The 18,697-nt window shown below is 44.9% G+C and overlaps 1 protein-coding gene across 4 annotated transcripts in view; it reads right to left on the reverse strand.

The window, feature by feature from the left end:
• The window catches only part of CFAP57 (cilia and flagella associated protein 57), a 503,571-nt gene that overhangs the window by 140,102 nt on the left and 344,772 nt on the right, over positions 1–18,697 (reverse strand). For all 4 annotated transcript variants that reach the window (XR_004536603.1, XM_033916173.1, XM_033916174.1 and 1 more), the window contains 2 exons: positions 15,942–16,097; positions 3,473–3,566 (listed from right to left, as the gene is read on the reverse strand). Coding sequence is in view for 3 of the 4 variants with exons in the window: in XM_033916173.1 (XP_033772064.1) it covers positions 3,473–3,566; positions 15,942–16,097 (250 nt within the window). In the remaining variant the exon portion in view is untranslated. The remainder of the gene's footprint in view (positions 1–3,472; positions 3,567–15,941; positions 16,098–18,697) is intronic.

Consider the following 18,697-nt stretch of genomic DNA (forward strand, 5'->3'; position numbering starts at 1 on the left):
TGTGGATGGAGTCACTTTTCCAAGCTGCAGGAGGACTTGCAAGGGGAAAATAGTCAAAACCCAACATTAATATGTAACTTTAACAGCTAGTCATGTTCTCTTCACATTGGGGTACTTTCCCAAACAGAGTGCCAGATTTTCAGATTAGTGCGTGTGGCCCCACTAGCAAGTGTCATCATTATTTGACCACAGGACGAGACGTGTGCAGGTGTATTACACGCTGCTAGAAATGGCCTCTTCTGCACCCTCCCCTTCTTTTGAATGGAAGAGAGACAAAGGAGGAAGCTCTCACATCTTAAGCCCTTGCAGAGAGACAAAGAGAAAACTTGTTGGTTCATCAAACAGCTAAGCGGATCAGGAGATACCCAAGGGAGTATAGTCCAAGAGGTTCTGTAACCTTATGTCAGAGAAAGCCCTAAAAAAATATCATGTTTGGTGCATTGCAGAGAGAAAGTCCTCTTTTGCTAGGGCGTTTTTTAGTTTTACTCCTTACTTTTTAATTGTAAACTCGCTTAGAAATTTGATAAGAGACAGTATCAAATTTTAATAAAAACTTGAAACTTTAATCCAACAGCATCTCATCCCAGGGCAAGTCACATAATCCTCCATTGCCCCAAGTACAAAATAATCCACTTTGAAGATGTAACCACAATACAGTCCCATTCCCTTTGCTTTCCCTCTCCTCCTATGAAATCTATACCTTTGGAGTGGAGGTAAACTGCAGAGCAGGAGATTGAGGGTAGTAGAGTAGAGTAACTCAGACTTGCTACAGAGTCAGCAACACAAGTGTAATCTACTCTTTCTGAACAAGCATCAGGGCAGGTTATTTTCATTCATTTTTAGGGACCAGCAAGCTGGGAGACCAGAGGCACTGTGGATACACTCAATAAACAGTCTTCTTTCTCTCAATAAAATAGACTAGTGGTTCTAATCTAATCTAGATTTTATATTAACCCCCAAACTGGGTCCAAAATGGTTTACAGCAATCATAATCAACTGCACCTATGTAACTAGTATGCAATCTGAAGCACAAAACTAAATATCAGCAATGAAAACAAAATTTAACACTTCATTAAAGGACTTTAGTCTATTTGTTAGAGGGAGACTATTCCATATTGTTTCAGCTTTGTATGCAAAAGTGGACTCAAGCAGATCCCTACAGGATGGGAACACCAGAGTCAACGAAGAATGCACTCTTGATGCTTTTCAGATGGAAATTGGATTAATTCTGATAACATTTGAAATCAAAGACATGTTGGCTCTACCTCTAATATGAAGGCAGTCAAGGGGGGTCACGTGATGGCTGGTTCCTGATCGGACAGTTGTAAGCTCGGCTCCGCGTTGCCTATCCGATCATTTCAACATTTCTTATGATCAGACCCTGCTCTCTCTCTTTTTAAGGAGCTGTAAGTGTTCCCTTACTAGCCGGGCACCTACCTGGTGATTTTCAGCATTGCTGGTGGCCTGGTCCCATTGGTATGCCGGTGAAAACTCTGAGGCCTAGCAAAGAAAAACCTGCCATGTGCCACGCTAAGATGATGACCACACTGACTGCAGAGATACCTGCGGGCCCCTCCGAAGACATTCTGCAGGGTTCCACGTGAACGATCTCGAACTGCTGGATGATAAACTCGCCAAACTATTTACATCGATGGAGGAAGTTAAGAACATATTGGCAAGGCAAGCGGCTCAAATCCAGCAGTTGGAGGAAAGAGTTTCCGCGCAGGACTAATACAATGCTTTAAATGGCGGCATGGGAGTGCTTCCATTACTCGCAGAGGGGCATACCCTCCAATGTTTACGTTTCTCTGTGAAAGCAGTTTAGGATTCTGTACAATATCCACTCCACAGCTTCTGGGGGGGAGGAGGGAGAGAGCGGGGAGGGGGGAGATTAGGGAGGGGAGGGGGGAGGGAGGGGGGAGGTGGAAGGAGGAGGGGAGGAAAAAAGTAGAAAAACTAGTCTAACTTGCAGCAGGCACTTTCTGTTTAATGTTGCCTCTGTTTTACTGGTGATTTACTACATCTTGTTTCTGTACTGGTTGCTCTGATCTTGCACTGGTTGTTCTATGTTGCAATGTCCTGTTCCAAGTTGACTTAAATAAAGTAAAAAAATAAAAAATACGAAGGCAGTCCAGCTCTCCTATTTCTAAATGGATTTCTTTTCTTGTGTTTTCATTGTTTCTAGAACTGTACTGCCAAGACCTATTTGGCAGAGTTGGTAGTAGAGCAAATTCACAATAAACATAACAATTGGAGTACCGTATTTTCACGCATATAACGCGTGCGTTATACACGATTTTTACAAACTGTACATAACCTTGTGCATTATACGCGTGAGCGCGTTTTACAATGTTTTTTTTACATAGTATCCCCCCCCCCGACGTCCGATTCACCCCGCAGGATCACTCGCACCCCCCCCCGACGTCCGATTCACCCTCCCCCCCCGAAGGACCGCTCACACCCCCACAGCCTCCCCACCCACCCCCATCATGGAGAAGCTCCTACCGTTCTCCTGCTGCTTCCTCTGCCGGCGGTCCCGGGCCTTCTGTGAGCCCTGCTCTGAAATGCTTCCTCTTCCGGCGGTCCCGGCCCTTCTGTGAGCCCTACGTCTGCGCTGCTTCCTCTTCCGGCGGTCCCGCCCTTTCTCTGACGGTCCTTCGGGGTGGGGGTGCGAGCGGTCCTGCGGGAGGGGGTGTGAATCGGACGTCGGGGGGGGGGTGCGAACAGTCCTGCGGGATGAATCAGACGTCGGGGGGGGCATCAGGCTTTCAGGGTGGGGACAGGACTTCAAAGGGGAGAGGAGAGTCGGGGCAGGCCAGAGGAGAGTCGGGGCGGCTAGAGGAGAGTCGGGGCGGGCGAAAGGAGAGTCGGGGTGGCCAGAGGAGAGTCAGGGCGGGCGAAAGGAGAGTCGGGCGGCGATGGGAGAGTTGGGGGCGGCATGCGCGGTATACGGGTGTGTGCGGTATATAAAAATTTCTTTACATAAATTACAGTTTCCCACGCGCTATACCCGTGTGCGCGTTTTACACGGGTGCGCGGTATATGAGTGAAAATACGATATTTCCTCCTGATGAAGCAGATATGGGTTGAGGACATGAAAAATCTTGGGCTGTTTACTTGAAAAAGAGCTTGGGAATGATGGAGTTGTCAATTTATACCATCATGAACTTGCATTGAGGAACTGCTTCACAAGGATTGTATACAAGATAATAACCCCCCCAAATAGTACTTATCGGTGTAACATTATCAATTTGTCATACTATATAGGAACATGTGATGTGCTGGGTGACTGCACTTTTGTGGGCTGTGCACATTATTATTAAACATTTGTACCATGCTATAAACATTTGTTGCAATGTATTTTTGACATTTTGTCTGTACCACTGGTTTCTGATCTTGAGAGTTCACCTCCGTGTAGTGTTTCAATGAAGAAGCATCTGCCCTTCCAAAATATGCCCCTGAGAACTCATACCTAGGTCCTGTACCTCCCTGATGTGCTTATCCAAAATGTCTGCCAAATCCTCTTGATTCTTCATCTCTTGCTTTTCTTTGTCAGTCTTCAGAAGCTGGAAAATGTGAAAAGAATAGTCAACAATAATTGTTAATTCTGAGAAAGATCTATTATAACATGGAGTGATTTTTCAAAGAGATCTAGAATGCTAATTAAGAGGTCAGCCTGTTAGATCAAACCCTTAAAAAACTAACCATTATAACGTAGTAACTTAGTAAATGACAGCAGATAACATAAGAACATAAGAAATGCCCCTGTCGGGTCAGACCGGAGGTCCATCGTGCCCGGCAGTCCGCTCACGCGTCGGCTCCTCAGGTCCAGGACCTGATAGTGCTCATACCCTAAAACTGTCATACGCTTTTCGCTTATGATCTGTAGAGTAACCTTCTAACTATACCCTGTAATCGCCTTCGCTTCCAGGAAGTCATCCAGCCCCATTTTGAAACCCAGTATTGTACTCTGTCCTATTACCTCATTTGGAAGCGTGTTCCAGGTGTCCACCACCCTCTGAGTGAAGAAAAACTTCCTTGCATTCGTTTTGAATCTGTCCCCTCTCAGTTTTTCTGAATGACCTCTTGTTTTTGTTGTCCCCGCTAGTCTGAAGAATCTGTCCCTCTCCACCTTCTCTATGCCTTTCATGATTTTATATGTCTGTATCATGTCTCCTCTCAGTCTCCGCTTTTCCAGGGTAAAGAGCCCCAGTTTGTCTAACCTTTCGGAATATGAAAGGTTCTCCATTCCCCTTATCATCTTGGTTGCTCTCCTCTGGACCTCTCAAGCATCGCCATGTCTTTCTTAAGGTACGGTGACCAGTATTGGACACAGTACTCCAGATGTGGTCGCACCATTGCTCGATACAATGGCAGGATAACTTCCTTCGTTCTTGTAGTGATACCTTTTTTGATAATGCCCAGCATTCTGTTTGCTTTCTTTGAGGCCGCTGCACATTGCGCCGCTGGCTTCATTGTTGCATCCACCAATACCCCCAGGTCTTTTTCTAGGGTGCCTTTCCCCAGCACCCTTCCTCCCATCGTATAGCTGTATATGGGGTTCCCTTTCCCCATGTGCAAGACCTTACATTTCTCCACATTGAAGCTCATCTGCCATCTTTTTGCCCATTCACACAGTTTGTTCAGGTCGCTCTGTAATTCTTTGCATTCCTCAACAGTTTCTACTCTGTTGGAGAGTTTTGTATCGTCCGCGAACTTGATAACTTCACACTTCATGCCCATTTCCAGATCGTTAATGAATACATTGAACAGCAGCGGTCCCAGCACAGACCCCTGTGGGACACCACTCGTGACCCCTTTCCAGTCAGAGTAGTGTCCTTTTACTACTACCCTCTGCTTCCTATCCGCCAGCCAATTTTGGATCCATCTGTGGATGTCCCCTTCCACCCCGTAGTTCCACAGTTTCTTCAGCAGGCGCTCATGGGGTACCTTGTCAAAGGCTTTTTGGAAATCCAGATATACTATGTCAATGGGGTTACCTTGGTCCAAATGTTTGCTTATCCCCTCAAAGAAATGCAGTAGATTCGTTTGGCACGATCGTCCTTTACAGAAACCATGCTGGCTTGTTCTCATCAGGTTGTTTTTTTCTATGTGCTCATTGATATCTTCCCTGATCAATGATTCGATCATCTTCCCCGGAACTGAGGTCAAGCTCACCGGTCTATAGTTCCCCGGGTCGCCTCTCGATCCTTTTTTGAAGATTGGTGTAACATTTACTATCCTCCAGTCTTCTGGGATTATCCCTGTTCTCAAGGATAGGTTGCAAATATGCCTGAGTAACTCCGCTATTTCGTCTCTGAGCTCTTTCAGTATTCTCGGGTGGATCCCATCTGGGCCAGGAGATTTGTCAATTTTTAATCTATCTATCTGCTTGAGAACGTCTTCGAGGCTTACCTCCATGCATGATAATATTCCCTCTTGATTCCCCTTGAAAATCTTTTCCGGTTCCGGCACATTGGATGTGTCTTCTTTTGTAAAGACCGATGCGAAGAACTTGTTTAGTCTATCAACCACCTCTTTTTCCTCCTTCACCACTCCTTTCTTGTCTCCTTCATCCAGAGGTCCCACCTCTTCCCTCGCTGGCTGTTTCCCTTTTACATATCTGAAAAATGGTTTAAAATTTCTTGCCTCCTTGGCTAGTCTCTCCTCGTATTCTTTCTTGGCTTTTCTGACCACTCGGTGACATTCTTTCTGATGCTTCCTGTGCTCTTTCCAATTTCCTTCAGTTTTGTCCTTTTTCCACTTCCGAAATGATGTTTTCTTGTCTCCTATCACTGTCTTTACTTCATTGTTTATCCATGCTGGGTCTTTAGTCTGATTCTTTTTGCATCCTTTCCTAAATCTGGGTACATATAGGTTTTGTGCCTCGCTTACCGTGTCCTTGAGTAGGGACCAGGCTTGCTCCACAGATTGAGCTTTCTTGGAGCTGTTTCTGAGCTTCTTCTTCACCATTTGTCTCATGGCATCATAGTTCCCTTTCTTGAAGTTAAACGTTGTTCCCTTTGTTCTCTTCCCCTTTGGTAATCCTACTTCCACTTGGAACAGAATCATGTTGTGGTCACTGTTTCCTAGCGGTCCCATTACTTCCACTCCCTTTGCAGGTCCTTTTAGCCCGTTGAGGATCAGATCCAGGATCGCTGCCCCTCTCGTTGGAGTCTGGACAAGTTGTTCCATGAAACAGTCTTGGACGGCTTCCAGGAACTCAGTTTCCTTCGTGCATTTCGAATTTCCAAGCCGCCAGTCTATCCCGGGATAGTTGAAATCTCCCATAACTATAGTGTTAGCGTTCTCGCATTCCCTCCTCAGCTCGGCTACCATTTCTGTATCCTCTGCTTCCGATTGCCCAGGTGGATGGTAGATCAGTCCCATCTTTATCTCGGATCTGTTTTTTCCTGGTATTTTAACCCACAATGACTCCAGTTGACCATTTGCCGCTGCTGTATCCACACTAGTTGAGTGAATGGTTTCCCTTATGTACAGTGCTATTCCTCCTCCTTTCTGATAAGTCCTATCTTTTCGGTAGAGTTTATACCCTGGCAGTACTATATCCCATTTGTTTTCCTCGTTCCACCATGTTTCCGTGATCCCTATGATGTCTAGGTTCTCATTTTTGGCCATGACTTCCAATTTCCCCATTTTGTTCCTTAGACTCCTTGCATTAGTGTACATGCAGTTCAAGTCCTGGCATTTAGTCTTCCTCGCTGTTTTCCCATGTGCTTCAGTCTTCTTTCTGTCCTCTTCCTGGCCAGCCAACTCCTGAATATTGTCTCCTTTGTCCTCCCTTTGTGGTATGTTTCTATTGCCTTGCCCATGTGGCGTGTTCGTATTTTCTTTTTCCTGTGCCTTCCCATCTTCCGGGTCCTTTTTGACTTCCCCTTGTAGTATGGTTATCATGTCCTCCTCTCTCTTCTTCTGTCTCCCTTGTTTTTTCATAACCTGTTGCTGTCCACATGTTTCTGCCCAACATTTTTCCCCTTCAGTACCTTCACTGGGTACTGTCTCCCGAACCGTCGATATCAGGTCGACTGTCGGCTTTCCCCTTCTGTTTAGTTTAAAGCTTGCTCTATCGCTCTTCTGATGTTATTTGCTAGTTGTCTAGTTCCCGCTGTGCTCAGGTGTAGACCATCCTTCCTGTAGAGCTTGTTCTTACCCCAGAACGCCGTCCAATTCCTCACGAAGAGAAATCCCTCTTCCTCACACCATCCATCCAGTCTGCCCAACATTCACACTCATTACACAATCATGGTTAAATTGTCTTTTCTTTAATATTTTTGGGCAATAGACCATAGGAGGGAAGGAGAGAGATGCCAGACCATGAGGGGAACAAAGGGAAGGAGAGAGATGCCAGACCAATGGGGGTGGGGGAGGGCAGGAGGAGAGATAGAAGGGTGAAGCAGACAGTTTCTGGAAAGGTCAGACAGTGGATGGAAGGAAGAGAATGACAAGAAGAAGCCAGATAGCAAAGATAGGAAAAAAAGTCTATTTTTTTGCTTTAGGATAAAGTAGTATTGTACAGTTTTACTTCTGGATCCCTTCCAAAGTCATGTAAAGAATCACTCATTCACCCTATACTAAAAGACCCAAAAGGAAACCACAACCCTTGATCCAACTATCGGCCTATAGCTAACATCCCTTTCCTCACTAAATTAACAGAGAAAGTTGTGTTTAGACAACTTTCCAAGTTTGTTTAGACAACTAGAGTCCTTCACCCTAATCAGAAAGGTTTTCCTCAAAATCATTCTACTGAACACTCTCTGATTGGCTTGACTTTATTTATTCTTTACTTCTTAGACCAAGGGTTGGCAACTCCGGTCCTCGAGGGCCGGAATTCAGTCGGGTTTTCAGGATTTCCCCAATGAATATGCATTGAAAGCAGTGCATGCAAATAGATCTCATGCATATTTATTGAGGAAATCCTGAAAACCCGACTGGATTCCAGCCCTCGAGGACCGGAATTGCCCACCCTTGTCTTAGACCATTACCAATCCACTATTCTCATATCTTTGGACTTATTGGCTGCATTCAACACGATCGACCATCATCTCTTACTAAAAAGGCTTGAGTCAATAGGCATTAGCGATTCAGTTCTGTCATGGTTCAGATCAGAGGTCTCAAAGTCCCTCCTTGAGGGCCGCAATCCAGTCAGGTTTTCAGGATTTCCCCAATGAATATGCATGAGATCTATGCGCATGCACTGCTTTCAATGCATATTCATCGGGGAAATCCTGAAAACCCGACTGGATTGCGGCCCTCAAGGAGGGACTTTGAGATCCCTGGTTCAGATCTTACTTTTCAGAACAAACCTCTAGGGTCCAATTTAATAACTCAATTTCAAAGACTTCAACCAACAATCACGGTATCCCTCAAGGTTCAATATTATCTCCACTTCTATTTAATATCTTCACAACCCCATTACTAATTCTGTGCCAATCTATAGGATTTTCAGTTTTTGCTTATGCTGATGACTTTCAGCTTCTTCCTCTAGTTAACTCTGAATCTGATGAGGAAATAAATAACATTAATCAAAAGCTTTCAAAAATAAAACATTGGCTTCAGGATAACATGTTAACACTGAACCTTGCAAAAACGAAATCCATGATCTTCCCGTGGAAAGAAAGACTCAAGAGTCCATCTGCAATCTGTATCGACAATTCTCTGATCCAGTCGGTCGAGAAGATAAAAATATTTGGCATAATCCTAGATAACAAACTAAACAATCATGATCAAATTAATTCAGTTGTCAAAAGCTGTTTCCATAGGCTCTGCATGCCTTGGTCAATTTTTTTAGATGCTCCTTCCTTGAATACCCCAAAACATTCTATGATAATATCATAGTAACATAGAAACATAGTAAATGATGACAGATAAAGACCCAAGTAGTCCATCCAGTCTGTCCATACATGCTCCATAAATTAATTTAGTTTAAATGGTCCTTTTTCTTAGATATTTCTGGCCAGAACCCAAAGCCCTGCCAAGTAGTGTGCTTAGGTTCCATCTACTGGAGTCTCCATCAAATCTCACTCCAGCCAATCTTAACCATCCCAGCCATCAAAACCCTCCCCAGCCCCAACCTCAACTGAATGTCCGTATATGGGACACAGGCCATGCAAGCCTGCCTAGTACTGGCCTTAGTTCCTTCAATGTATACCCATTATTTTATGATTAGAGATCCTCTGTATTCATCCCACGCTTGTTTGAACTCTGTCACCGTTTCCTTCTCCACCACCTCCCTTGGGAGCGCATTCCACGCATCAATCACCCTCTCCATAAAGAAGAATTTCCTAACATTGCCCTTGAATCTACCACCCCTCAACCTCAAATTATGCCTTCTGGTTTTACCATTTTCCTTTTTCTGGAATAGATTTTGTTTTACGTTAATACCTTTGAAGTATTTGAATGTCTGAATCATATCTCCCCTGTCTCTCCTTTCCTCTAGGGCAGTGTCTCTCAAACTTTCTCGAGCCTGGGCACACTAAAGGTAGTGGCCATGGCTTGAGGCACCCGGAAATGCGTGGATGTCACTGTGATGACATCATGCGCATGCGTGACATCACGTCAACATCCACGCATGCGCAGAGACCCTCCAGACATGCCCTGAAATGCCAGTAGGGCATGCCAGCAGGGAAGTCTAACAAATATCAACTGAGTACCCCAACTACAGACCTCCCAAGCTCTACCTTAGACCCACCCAAACTCTTCCCTTGATCCCACCCCCCTTTACTGAGCATTCAAGGCCCTGGTACTAGCACATAAAAGAATTTACGCCACCACCCTTGCTTACATAGAATCTAAGCTAACCCTGTATACCCCCCACCCGTCCACTCCGCTTGGAAATGGAGAAACGCCTATGCATCCCCCCAGGAAGGCCCTTCCTGTCAGAAACCGCCTGAAAACGCTTCTACAGCCACTACATCCCCCAACTCTGGAACCAACTCCCCCCGCAAATCAGATTACAGAACTCATTGATGATCTTCTGGAAAGCGGTAAAGACCCTCCTCTTCAACTAAAATTACAACCGCAATCTACCCCTCACCCCCCTAAACTCCCCCTCTCCCTTCCACCCTCACTTCTCCATTCTGATCCTCTACTTAAATTGCTGTATAGTCCATTCTTAACCTGTACTTAAATTGCCGTATATTCCTTGTACTTAAACTACTGTATAGCCTTTTTATTGTCCAAATATACTCCACTGTGAATGTTTGCTTGTAGGCTGTTCTGAGCTACTGGGAGGACGGGATAAAAATCTAAATAAATAAATAAATAATGCAATTTTTTCCATTCATTTTTCATATACACGTGGAGGGGCATAATTTAAAAAAATGTCGAAGTCCCCTTTGGGCCTAGGCCCTCCCTAAACGCTGAAAGTAGAAGCAGGGAAAATGTCCATTCTAAAAAAAAAAACATCCAATAGGAGGGTTTTTTTTTAAAAAATAATGGCCTGCCTCTACGTTCAGCTGTTTAAACGCCCAGACCACCACTACATCTATACTAACAACATATAATCAACCAAAAAAGGAGGAGCTATTCCTTCGCCTAAAAGCTGGATTCTGTAACCGGTGTCTGTCAAAAAGAGCCCCAGTTACAGAATCCACCCCCCCCCAGCAACGATCATGGCAGGAGAGATAGCCAATCTCTCCTGCTGTGGTCCACCCCCCCCATCGGATCGACACCCCCCCTCGATTGGATCAGGCAGGAGGGAGCGCAGGCCCTCCTGTCCAGCAACTCCCCACCCCTTCCGACATCTCCTGCCCGAACCCCCACACTACTCGACATGACCGGGGCAGGAGGGAGCCCATGCCCTCCTGCCCGAACCCCCACCCTCCCCAACACAATTGAGGCAGGAGGGAGCCCAAGCTCTCCTGTCTGAACAACCCCCACCCTCCCCGACATGATCGGGGCAGGAGGGAGCCCAAGACCTCCTGCCCGAATAACCCCCACCCTCCCCCACACGATCAGGGCAGGAGGGAGCCCAAGCCATCCTGCCCAGATGCAGCCCCCCCCCACGTCTAGCCCCCCTGCAAACCAGAGGTTTGGAGGATGCTCCGAAACACTGTCCCACCGCAGGGGGTCCGGCATACTGTGAGGTTTGCCAGAAGGGATGAAAATTTGGCCGTCCCATCCCTCTGGTTGGGCGAGGTCTAGAGCCAGGAAGCACCTTAGGCTTACGATCCTGCACACTGGCCATAAGGTCATCCAAACCCTGGCCAAACAAGAGTGAACCTTTAAAAGGCCATTTGCTCAGCATAGCCTTAAATGAAGAATCACCTGACCACTGGCGAATCCATAACATTCTCCTTGCAGAAACTGAATAAGCTCCCAGCTTAGCAAAAACTTTCAAGATATCATAGAGTGTGTCTGCCAAATAATTCACTCCAGAAACCAGGAAGTCGAGGTCCCGAAGGACAACCTCCTTAGGATCCTAACGGAATTTGGTATGACATGCCCGGACCACAAAGGAAGTGGCCGCTGCAGCTCACACTCCCACCATAGCGGAATCAAAAAGATGCTTCATAAGAACATAAGAATTGCCGCTGCTGGATCAGACCAGTGGTCCATCGTGCCCAGGAGACCGCTCACGCAGTGGCCTTTAGGTCAAAGACCAGTGCCCTAATTGAGTCTAGCCTTACCTGCGTACGTTCTGATTCAGTATGAACTTGTCTAACTTTGTCTTGAATCTCTGGAGGGTGTTTTCCCCTATAACAGCCTCCAGGAGAGCGTTCCAGATTTCTACCACTCTCTGGGTGAAACTGCCTTATGTTTGTACGGAATCTATCTCCTTTTAACTTTAGAGAGTGCCCTCTCATTCTCTCTACCTTGGAGAGGGTGAACAACCTGTCTTTATCTACTAAGTCTATTCCATCCGAGGGCAAAGAGGTACGTTTAGTGACCTGAGCCAATGCCGAATCCACCTTCGGTGGGACTAAGCGCTTGGAAAATTCCAATGCCATGGGATACAACTTAGCCATGGCCCTAGCGCACTTCCTCAACCACTGAGTCTGAATCAAGTTTCAATGTCCGCAGGGACTCAGAGATAAGATCAGGGAGACGGCTGGACTTAAAAAGCCTGCGTAACATAGAAACATAGAAGATGACGGCAGAAAAGGGCTACAGCCCATCAAGTCTGCCCACTCTGCTTACCCACCCCCTGTCTATGCCCTAATGACCCAATTTCCTTATCTTGACCCTCGTAGGGATCCCACATGGGTATCCCATTTATTCTTAAAGTCTGGCACGCTGTCTGCCTCGATCACCTGCACTGGAAGCTTGTTCCAATGATCAACCACTCTCTCTGTGAAGAAATACTTTCTGGTGTCGCCATGAAATTTTCCGCCCCTGAGTTTGAGCGGGTGCCCTCTTGTGGCCGAGGGTCCCTTGAGAAAGAAAATATCATCTTCCACTTCGACACGTCCCGTGAGGTACTTAAATGTTTCGATCATGTCTCCCCTCTTCCTATGTTCCTCAAGAGTGTAGAGCTGCAATTTGTTCAGTCTCTCTTCGTACGAGAGACCCTTGAGCCCCGAGATCATCCTGGTGGCCGTCCGTTGAACCGATTCAATTCTGCGCACATCTTTACTGTAATGTGGCCTCCAGAATTGCACACAGTACTCCAGATGAGGTCTCACCATGGCCCTGTACAACGGCATTATGACTTCAGGCTTTCGGCTGACGAAACTTCTATTGATACAACCCAATATCTGCCTTGCCTTAGATGAAGCCTTCTCCACTTGATTGGCAGTTTTCATGTCTGCACTGATGATTACTCCTAAATCTCGTTCTGCTGAAGTCCTAGTTAAAGTTTCTCCGTTCAAGAAGTACGTCCTGCATGGATTTCCGCTTCCGAGGTGCATGACCAGGCGTACTGCCTGATCCTCTCCCAGATCGCAGAAATCAGTGTTATGGGAATCCCCTAGATCCGCTAAGTTAGCTACATCAGCTGACCCAGCCGAAAAGCCATGTGACAGCAACAGCATAGAAATTGACGCAGGTACCGAGGAATGGCGGGGAGCTGCCACTTGCTTTCAGGTGGACCAGCAAGGGTGCAAATGGACATGCTGGAATCCAAAGGCTGAACAGACTGCCACACCAGAGTCTGAGAGGGAGAGACAGGTATAGCCCTTTTTCTAATGAAAGCCTGATATATCATATCCACAAATTCCAGCGTAAAATAGTCACCAGCGGCATGAGCTGATCTGCGGGACTCAGATTTGGAATGTTTACAAGAATTATGAGACTTTTCCCCAGAACTGTGCTTGCTTTTTGCAAAAGTGTCCTCCTTGCCCAATTTTGGCATCCTGGACGCTGGAATCACGTCTCCAGCAGAATCGGAGGAAAGCAGGGCCTCTCCGGAGGAGGATAGTGCAGAATCCATGCACAGTTCACGCCCCTCACAGGCCACGGTGCACGTAATATACGGCTGCGAATCCACCAGCCATCCGCCGCATTTATGGCATGAATCCATGCCATCCTGTCCTGAGGTGGCCAACGGTGAAGTTTGGAGACAAAATGAAGCTTCTAAGTCTAAAAAATGTACTTTTAAAGAAAATCTAAGATGGCCACTGCGGGTGCTGATTTTGCCCTAAAACTGCCTGGGGAAAAACTCAGGGAACTGCGAAACATGGTGATTTTATGATCTTACAGGGGGGGACCAGGGCATGCAGGGAAACCACCCAAAACCCCGATTTCAGCACACACACTCTCAAAATCGCCAAAACTCTGTGACTCACAGACATCACAGAGCATGTGCTACAATGAAAGTCTATGGCAGTCTGCAATACACAGTACAAACAAGGAGATCAGTACCTCAGGAGCTGATTAAACTGGATTTTTCAGGTCTTCTGACAGCCTCACCTTCCCTGTCACCAGAGATCACAACCACCAGGACCCCTCAGAGAAATCAGGGAAGACACATGCTCTGGTTCCGATCCTGGTGTACCTCCACAGAACCGCAGCAGCCTGCGCTCTACCCCTTTACGGATGAACCAGGGGAGAGATCACTCCCGATTCTGGAGACCAGATCCAATCTGCAGGCTATCTAGAGGGCTTACTGAAGTTTAAGCTTACAGAGCACCCTCCAGAAGCAGACAAAATTTTAAATGTCTGCGATCTCCCACCGAAGGATCACTCCTAGAGTTGATCCGCGGCACTTAGGCAAACCCAAGAAACAAATCAAATAAAGACTAGGAACTGAAAACAAATCACGAGCAGAAGAGACTAATTTCACCCATGCAGCGAGGCTGCAGGAACAAATTGAGCATGACAGGAAGCTACCAGGCAGATAGCCTAGAGGGGAAGGAACAAATTTTATTAGCCCTGCAGCTGAGGCTAAAGAGGATACAAGATCCGACGCGTTCAGCTTCCAGAGAGATTGTACAAGAAATATTGTTTTTAGGCCAACGGTTTTGCAATTATGGTTTAATAAATGTTTTAGATTTATTTCTTCAATACTGCCACAAATACCAGTTTATTAAAGTAAGCTAATTGACATATTATTGTATTGGTTTATCATTGTATGGTATTGTATGTATATTTAACTTGCCTCTGTTTTGTGGGAAGTGTGAAATCAAATGGAAATCCCACCTGTTGAATCAAGGTTGCAGTACACTTTTATATACATATAGAAAGGGTTCAGAGTTAAAGTCCAGAGCAAGAAAGTGGGAAGGAAAGGAAGGGGGGATTTGTTCAGAGATGTTTGGGGGTTGCACCGAAGAGAAACTGTACACTGGCACTGGTAAGGTAATCTTTGTTGTTTGTTTTGAATTTTAAAAATAAAAGAAAGAAAGAAATACAAGTAGAAATGAAGTAAAAAAAGAAAACAGGTAAATTAATGGGGGACAGGGGTGGGGCAAGGCAAGGGGGCCCAGTGTACTTGTGTGCCTAAGCGCCCTCGAAGAATTATTCCTGCCCCGACTGTAGGTGTTCCAATTTCCAAAGTCTATATATGAGTCTTAATGCTTAATTTTAAACAGTAGTTGTAGACACATTGGCAAAGTTGTAGAGCAAAGAACTAGTGTTATATTACAGTAGTCTAATCGAGATAATTTTAGGGATTGCACTAAAATTCAGAAAGTCTATGTTTTGAAATATTTTCTGATGGATCTTGGCTCTCTTATCACAAGGAAAGATTGTTTTATTATGACTGTATGTGGTTTTTCATGGATAGGTGATTATCAATTTCTGCTCCTAAGATTTGGGATTGTAGCTCTAATGGAAAGTCTGGGACATCTACTGTAATCCTTGGAACATAGCATGGGTCAGTTGAGGGTCCTAGCCAAAGGAATTTGGTTTTGTTCTTATTTAGTTTGAGGTGGTGAGTTGAGGTCCAGTTTTCTATGATGTGGACACATATTTTGACAGTGGTGAGGGTTTTTGACTAATGCAGCCATAACAGTGGCGTTAGGCAGCTTAAAGCATGCACAGAAGCATGATTCCTGACTGATTTTTTAGGCGCCTTGAAACTCAGTTAAAAACATCTTTTAAATAGCATTTTTTACTGAGTTTGGGCACCCACCAGTGCCTAAAAAATTGGCACTGGTTAGAGAATCTGGGCCTCTGTGTTTACATTTAGAACATACGTCTTCATTCTACCCAAATTACGCCTCCAGATTAATTTAAAGTAGTTACAGTTTCTAAGCACCTGTATATACATGGTTGTAAACTGTTATCAAAGCCCTTCCCTGTATGTGGAACATCTTTCTAAATTTTTGGAGGTCCTTGTCTCATTTTTCAGACGGGACTAAAAAAAATAATTAAATAAATAAAATTAATTGACAATGAATGGGGAGTTCCTTCCCCTTGTGGCTGTGAGTATTGCTTCTACAGCATACCCAGCCATGAGGCCTCTTCTTGTCCCATTCTATTTCTCTTTAATTCACTAAACAGCATTTAAGTAGCTGACTATGCAGCTATTATGCTCATCTTACCTGATTTTTAGTTTTCAGAGATTCCATCTCCTGGATAAATTTTTCAGTTAACTCTTTGATTTTCTCATTATAGTTCATGTCTTTCAAGCGCAACTGGTACTCATTCTCCATTTTTAATTCTTCCACACGTGTCTTCAATTCTACCATCACCTGGTTCTGGAAGAGGCGAGATGGCAGAGGACAGTCACTAGCTAAGTCTTTCCACAACCAGGAAACTTTAAGTTCTAGCTCCCTAATTAAGATTATAGATGCCACCACATGTGTGCATGTGCTATATTTGTGCTTAGTAACATTCTTCAATATAAGCAAGTAAATCACACAGCATAAATGTAAGAGGTTATACACAGGACTCATAAAATATTACAAGTTATGTGCTGAAGCATCACATTTAGCCTGCACACTTATGCCTGATATTAGCATGGTATAGTGGACACAGCAAAATGTTGGTGCATAAATGTCAGCTTAAGCTAGTATTCTATAATGGAATTTGCACTTAGCGCACTGCATTTTTAATGCAACTGTTGGTGATATAAGGCTGGGTCTCCATAGGATTATTCCCTCACTGAGGCTCAAATTGAGCCACCTTACAGCAGATGGCGCTAAACTGCTAAGTCAGAGGGGCAGGACTCAGGCAGAAAGGGGGTTAAATGCCCTAGAGCAGAACAGTTCAGGGAGGCCCAAAGTGCCAGAGAAGAGAAGTAGCTAGAGCTAAGTGTCTTCCTGGGGTGGGGAACTGTAAGCAATCAAGTCAGCCTCCAGAATTCATGGTACATGAACAGAAGAGCGCCAAGCTAGGAGAGAGAGAACCTTCCGGAGTATTCCGAAATTGAGTAAGCTTGAACCTGAGTATTACATAGAAACGTTATTGATTGATTTTATTTATTTAAAAAATTTATCAACCGCCTATTCCTAGGCGACATTACAAAAGTAACAGACACAAAATTAAACAGACAAAACTAAAAGATCTCACGTGCATATCCCAGACCTTCTTGAATTCAGACACAGTTTCTGTCTCCACCACTTTTACCAGGAGACTGTTCCACACATCTACCATCCTTTCTGTAAAAAAAAGTATTTCTTTAGATTACTCCTGAACCTATCACCTTTAAACTTCATCTATGCCCTCTCATTCCAGAGCTTCCTTATGCACATTTACGTCACGTAGGTATTTAAATGTCTCTATCATATCTCCCCTCTCCCACTTTTACTCCCGACACTCCTCTAGACCTACACACAAAAGAAACCGACTCCTAAAAAACCTGCCAACCACAGAGCCCATCATTCCCCCGGAACACCATACTATTTCTGGTGCCTATCTGAACATTCGCTCGGTTAGAAACAAAGCTCAACTGATCAAAGACTGGCTAGAAGAAACCCACCTCGACATCCTACTCTTAACCAAAACATGGCTAATTTCCGACCAGGACCCCATCATTGGTGATCTACTTCCAAAAAATTACAAAATCATTCTGCTATCAAGAAACTCCAGGAGAGGAGGTAGCCTAGCTATAATCCTCCGAGATCACTTCCAATTCCAAACCTTAGACTCCAAACTGACCAATGACCTGGAAATCCTCTCCTGCAAAATATCCAAAGCAGACTGTAAAGATAGCCTGACCATTACAGTATTCTACACCCCCCCCCTAACAAATGGAACCAAGCTAAAGAAGATTTCTACGAATTCCTCCTCACAAATTCCGTCGCTGGTACCCACTCCCATCTCGCCGGCGATGTATATTTACACCTGGAACAGGCAGAGAATTCCAACGTTGCAGATCTTCTCTGCTTCCTAACATCCCTAGGTTTCTCCAAACCACCCCCAACAACAACTCATGCTAAAGGACACCACTTAGACCTAATCTCATTCCTTCCCAATACCCCTACCATCCCCAGCATAAGCTTTAAAGACGAAACCTGGACTACCACCCCTTGGTCAGACCACCTCCGATGCAACTTCAAATTACACTGGCTCAAAAAACAAATCCATAGGCAACCAAGAACTATCCACAAAGAAAAAACAATATGGACTAGAAGTCAACTAAACCCTGAAGAATTCTGGTCCCACTACAACCCAACATCCATCCCAGACCTAGACTCCAACTTCATCCCTGGTTGGAATAATTTCAGCATTCAGGTCCTAAACGACATTGCTCCACTGAAACCGTGCAGGAAAAAACACCGCTTATCTGCCAACTGGTATGACGCCGACCTTCTAACTCTGAAACGAGAAGTACGCAAACTAGAAAGAATTTGGTGCAAATCAGGCACAGATACTGACAGATACTCCTGGCGCATAAAAGTTATTGAGTACAAAAGAAGTATCAAAGAAAAACGCTCCAAATATTACTCCCAATCAATCAATACCCCATCCCTGAACAGCAATAAACTCTTCGGATTAGTCAACTCCTTATTTGACATCGACTCGCATAAAAATTCCCTCCCCGACAAAGCTAGCCAAACACTTCACCAAAAAAATTCATAACTTAAGAACATCTCTTGCAACAACAAGCACCAGCCCATCAATCTATCCACCTACCCTAGAAAATGAAGGTTCAACTGCCGACATTCGAAAACCCAGATTGGAACCCTGTGCTTATCTTAACACTAGATCAGTCAGGAACAAGGCCTTTCTAATCAAAGACTGGATCATCAGCAAACAAATAGCCTGCCTCTTTCTAACTGAAACTTGGCTACTGTCTGAAGATGACCCAATAATTACCGATCTCCTTCCTGACAATTTCAAAATCCTTACACTA

Source organism: Geotrypetes seraphini, chromosome 12 (genome assembly GCF_902459505.1).
Source record: "Geotrypetes seraphini chromosome 12, aGeoSer1.1, whole genome shotgun sequence".
NCBI lineage: Eukaryota > Metazoa > Chordata > Amphibia > Gymnophiona > Dermophiidae > Geotrypetes > Geotrypetes seraphini.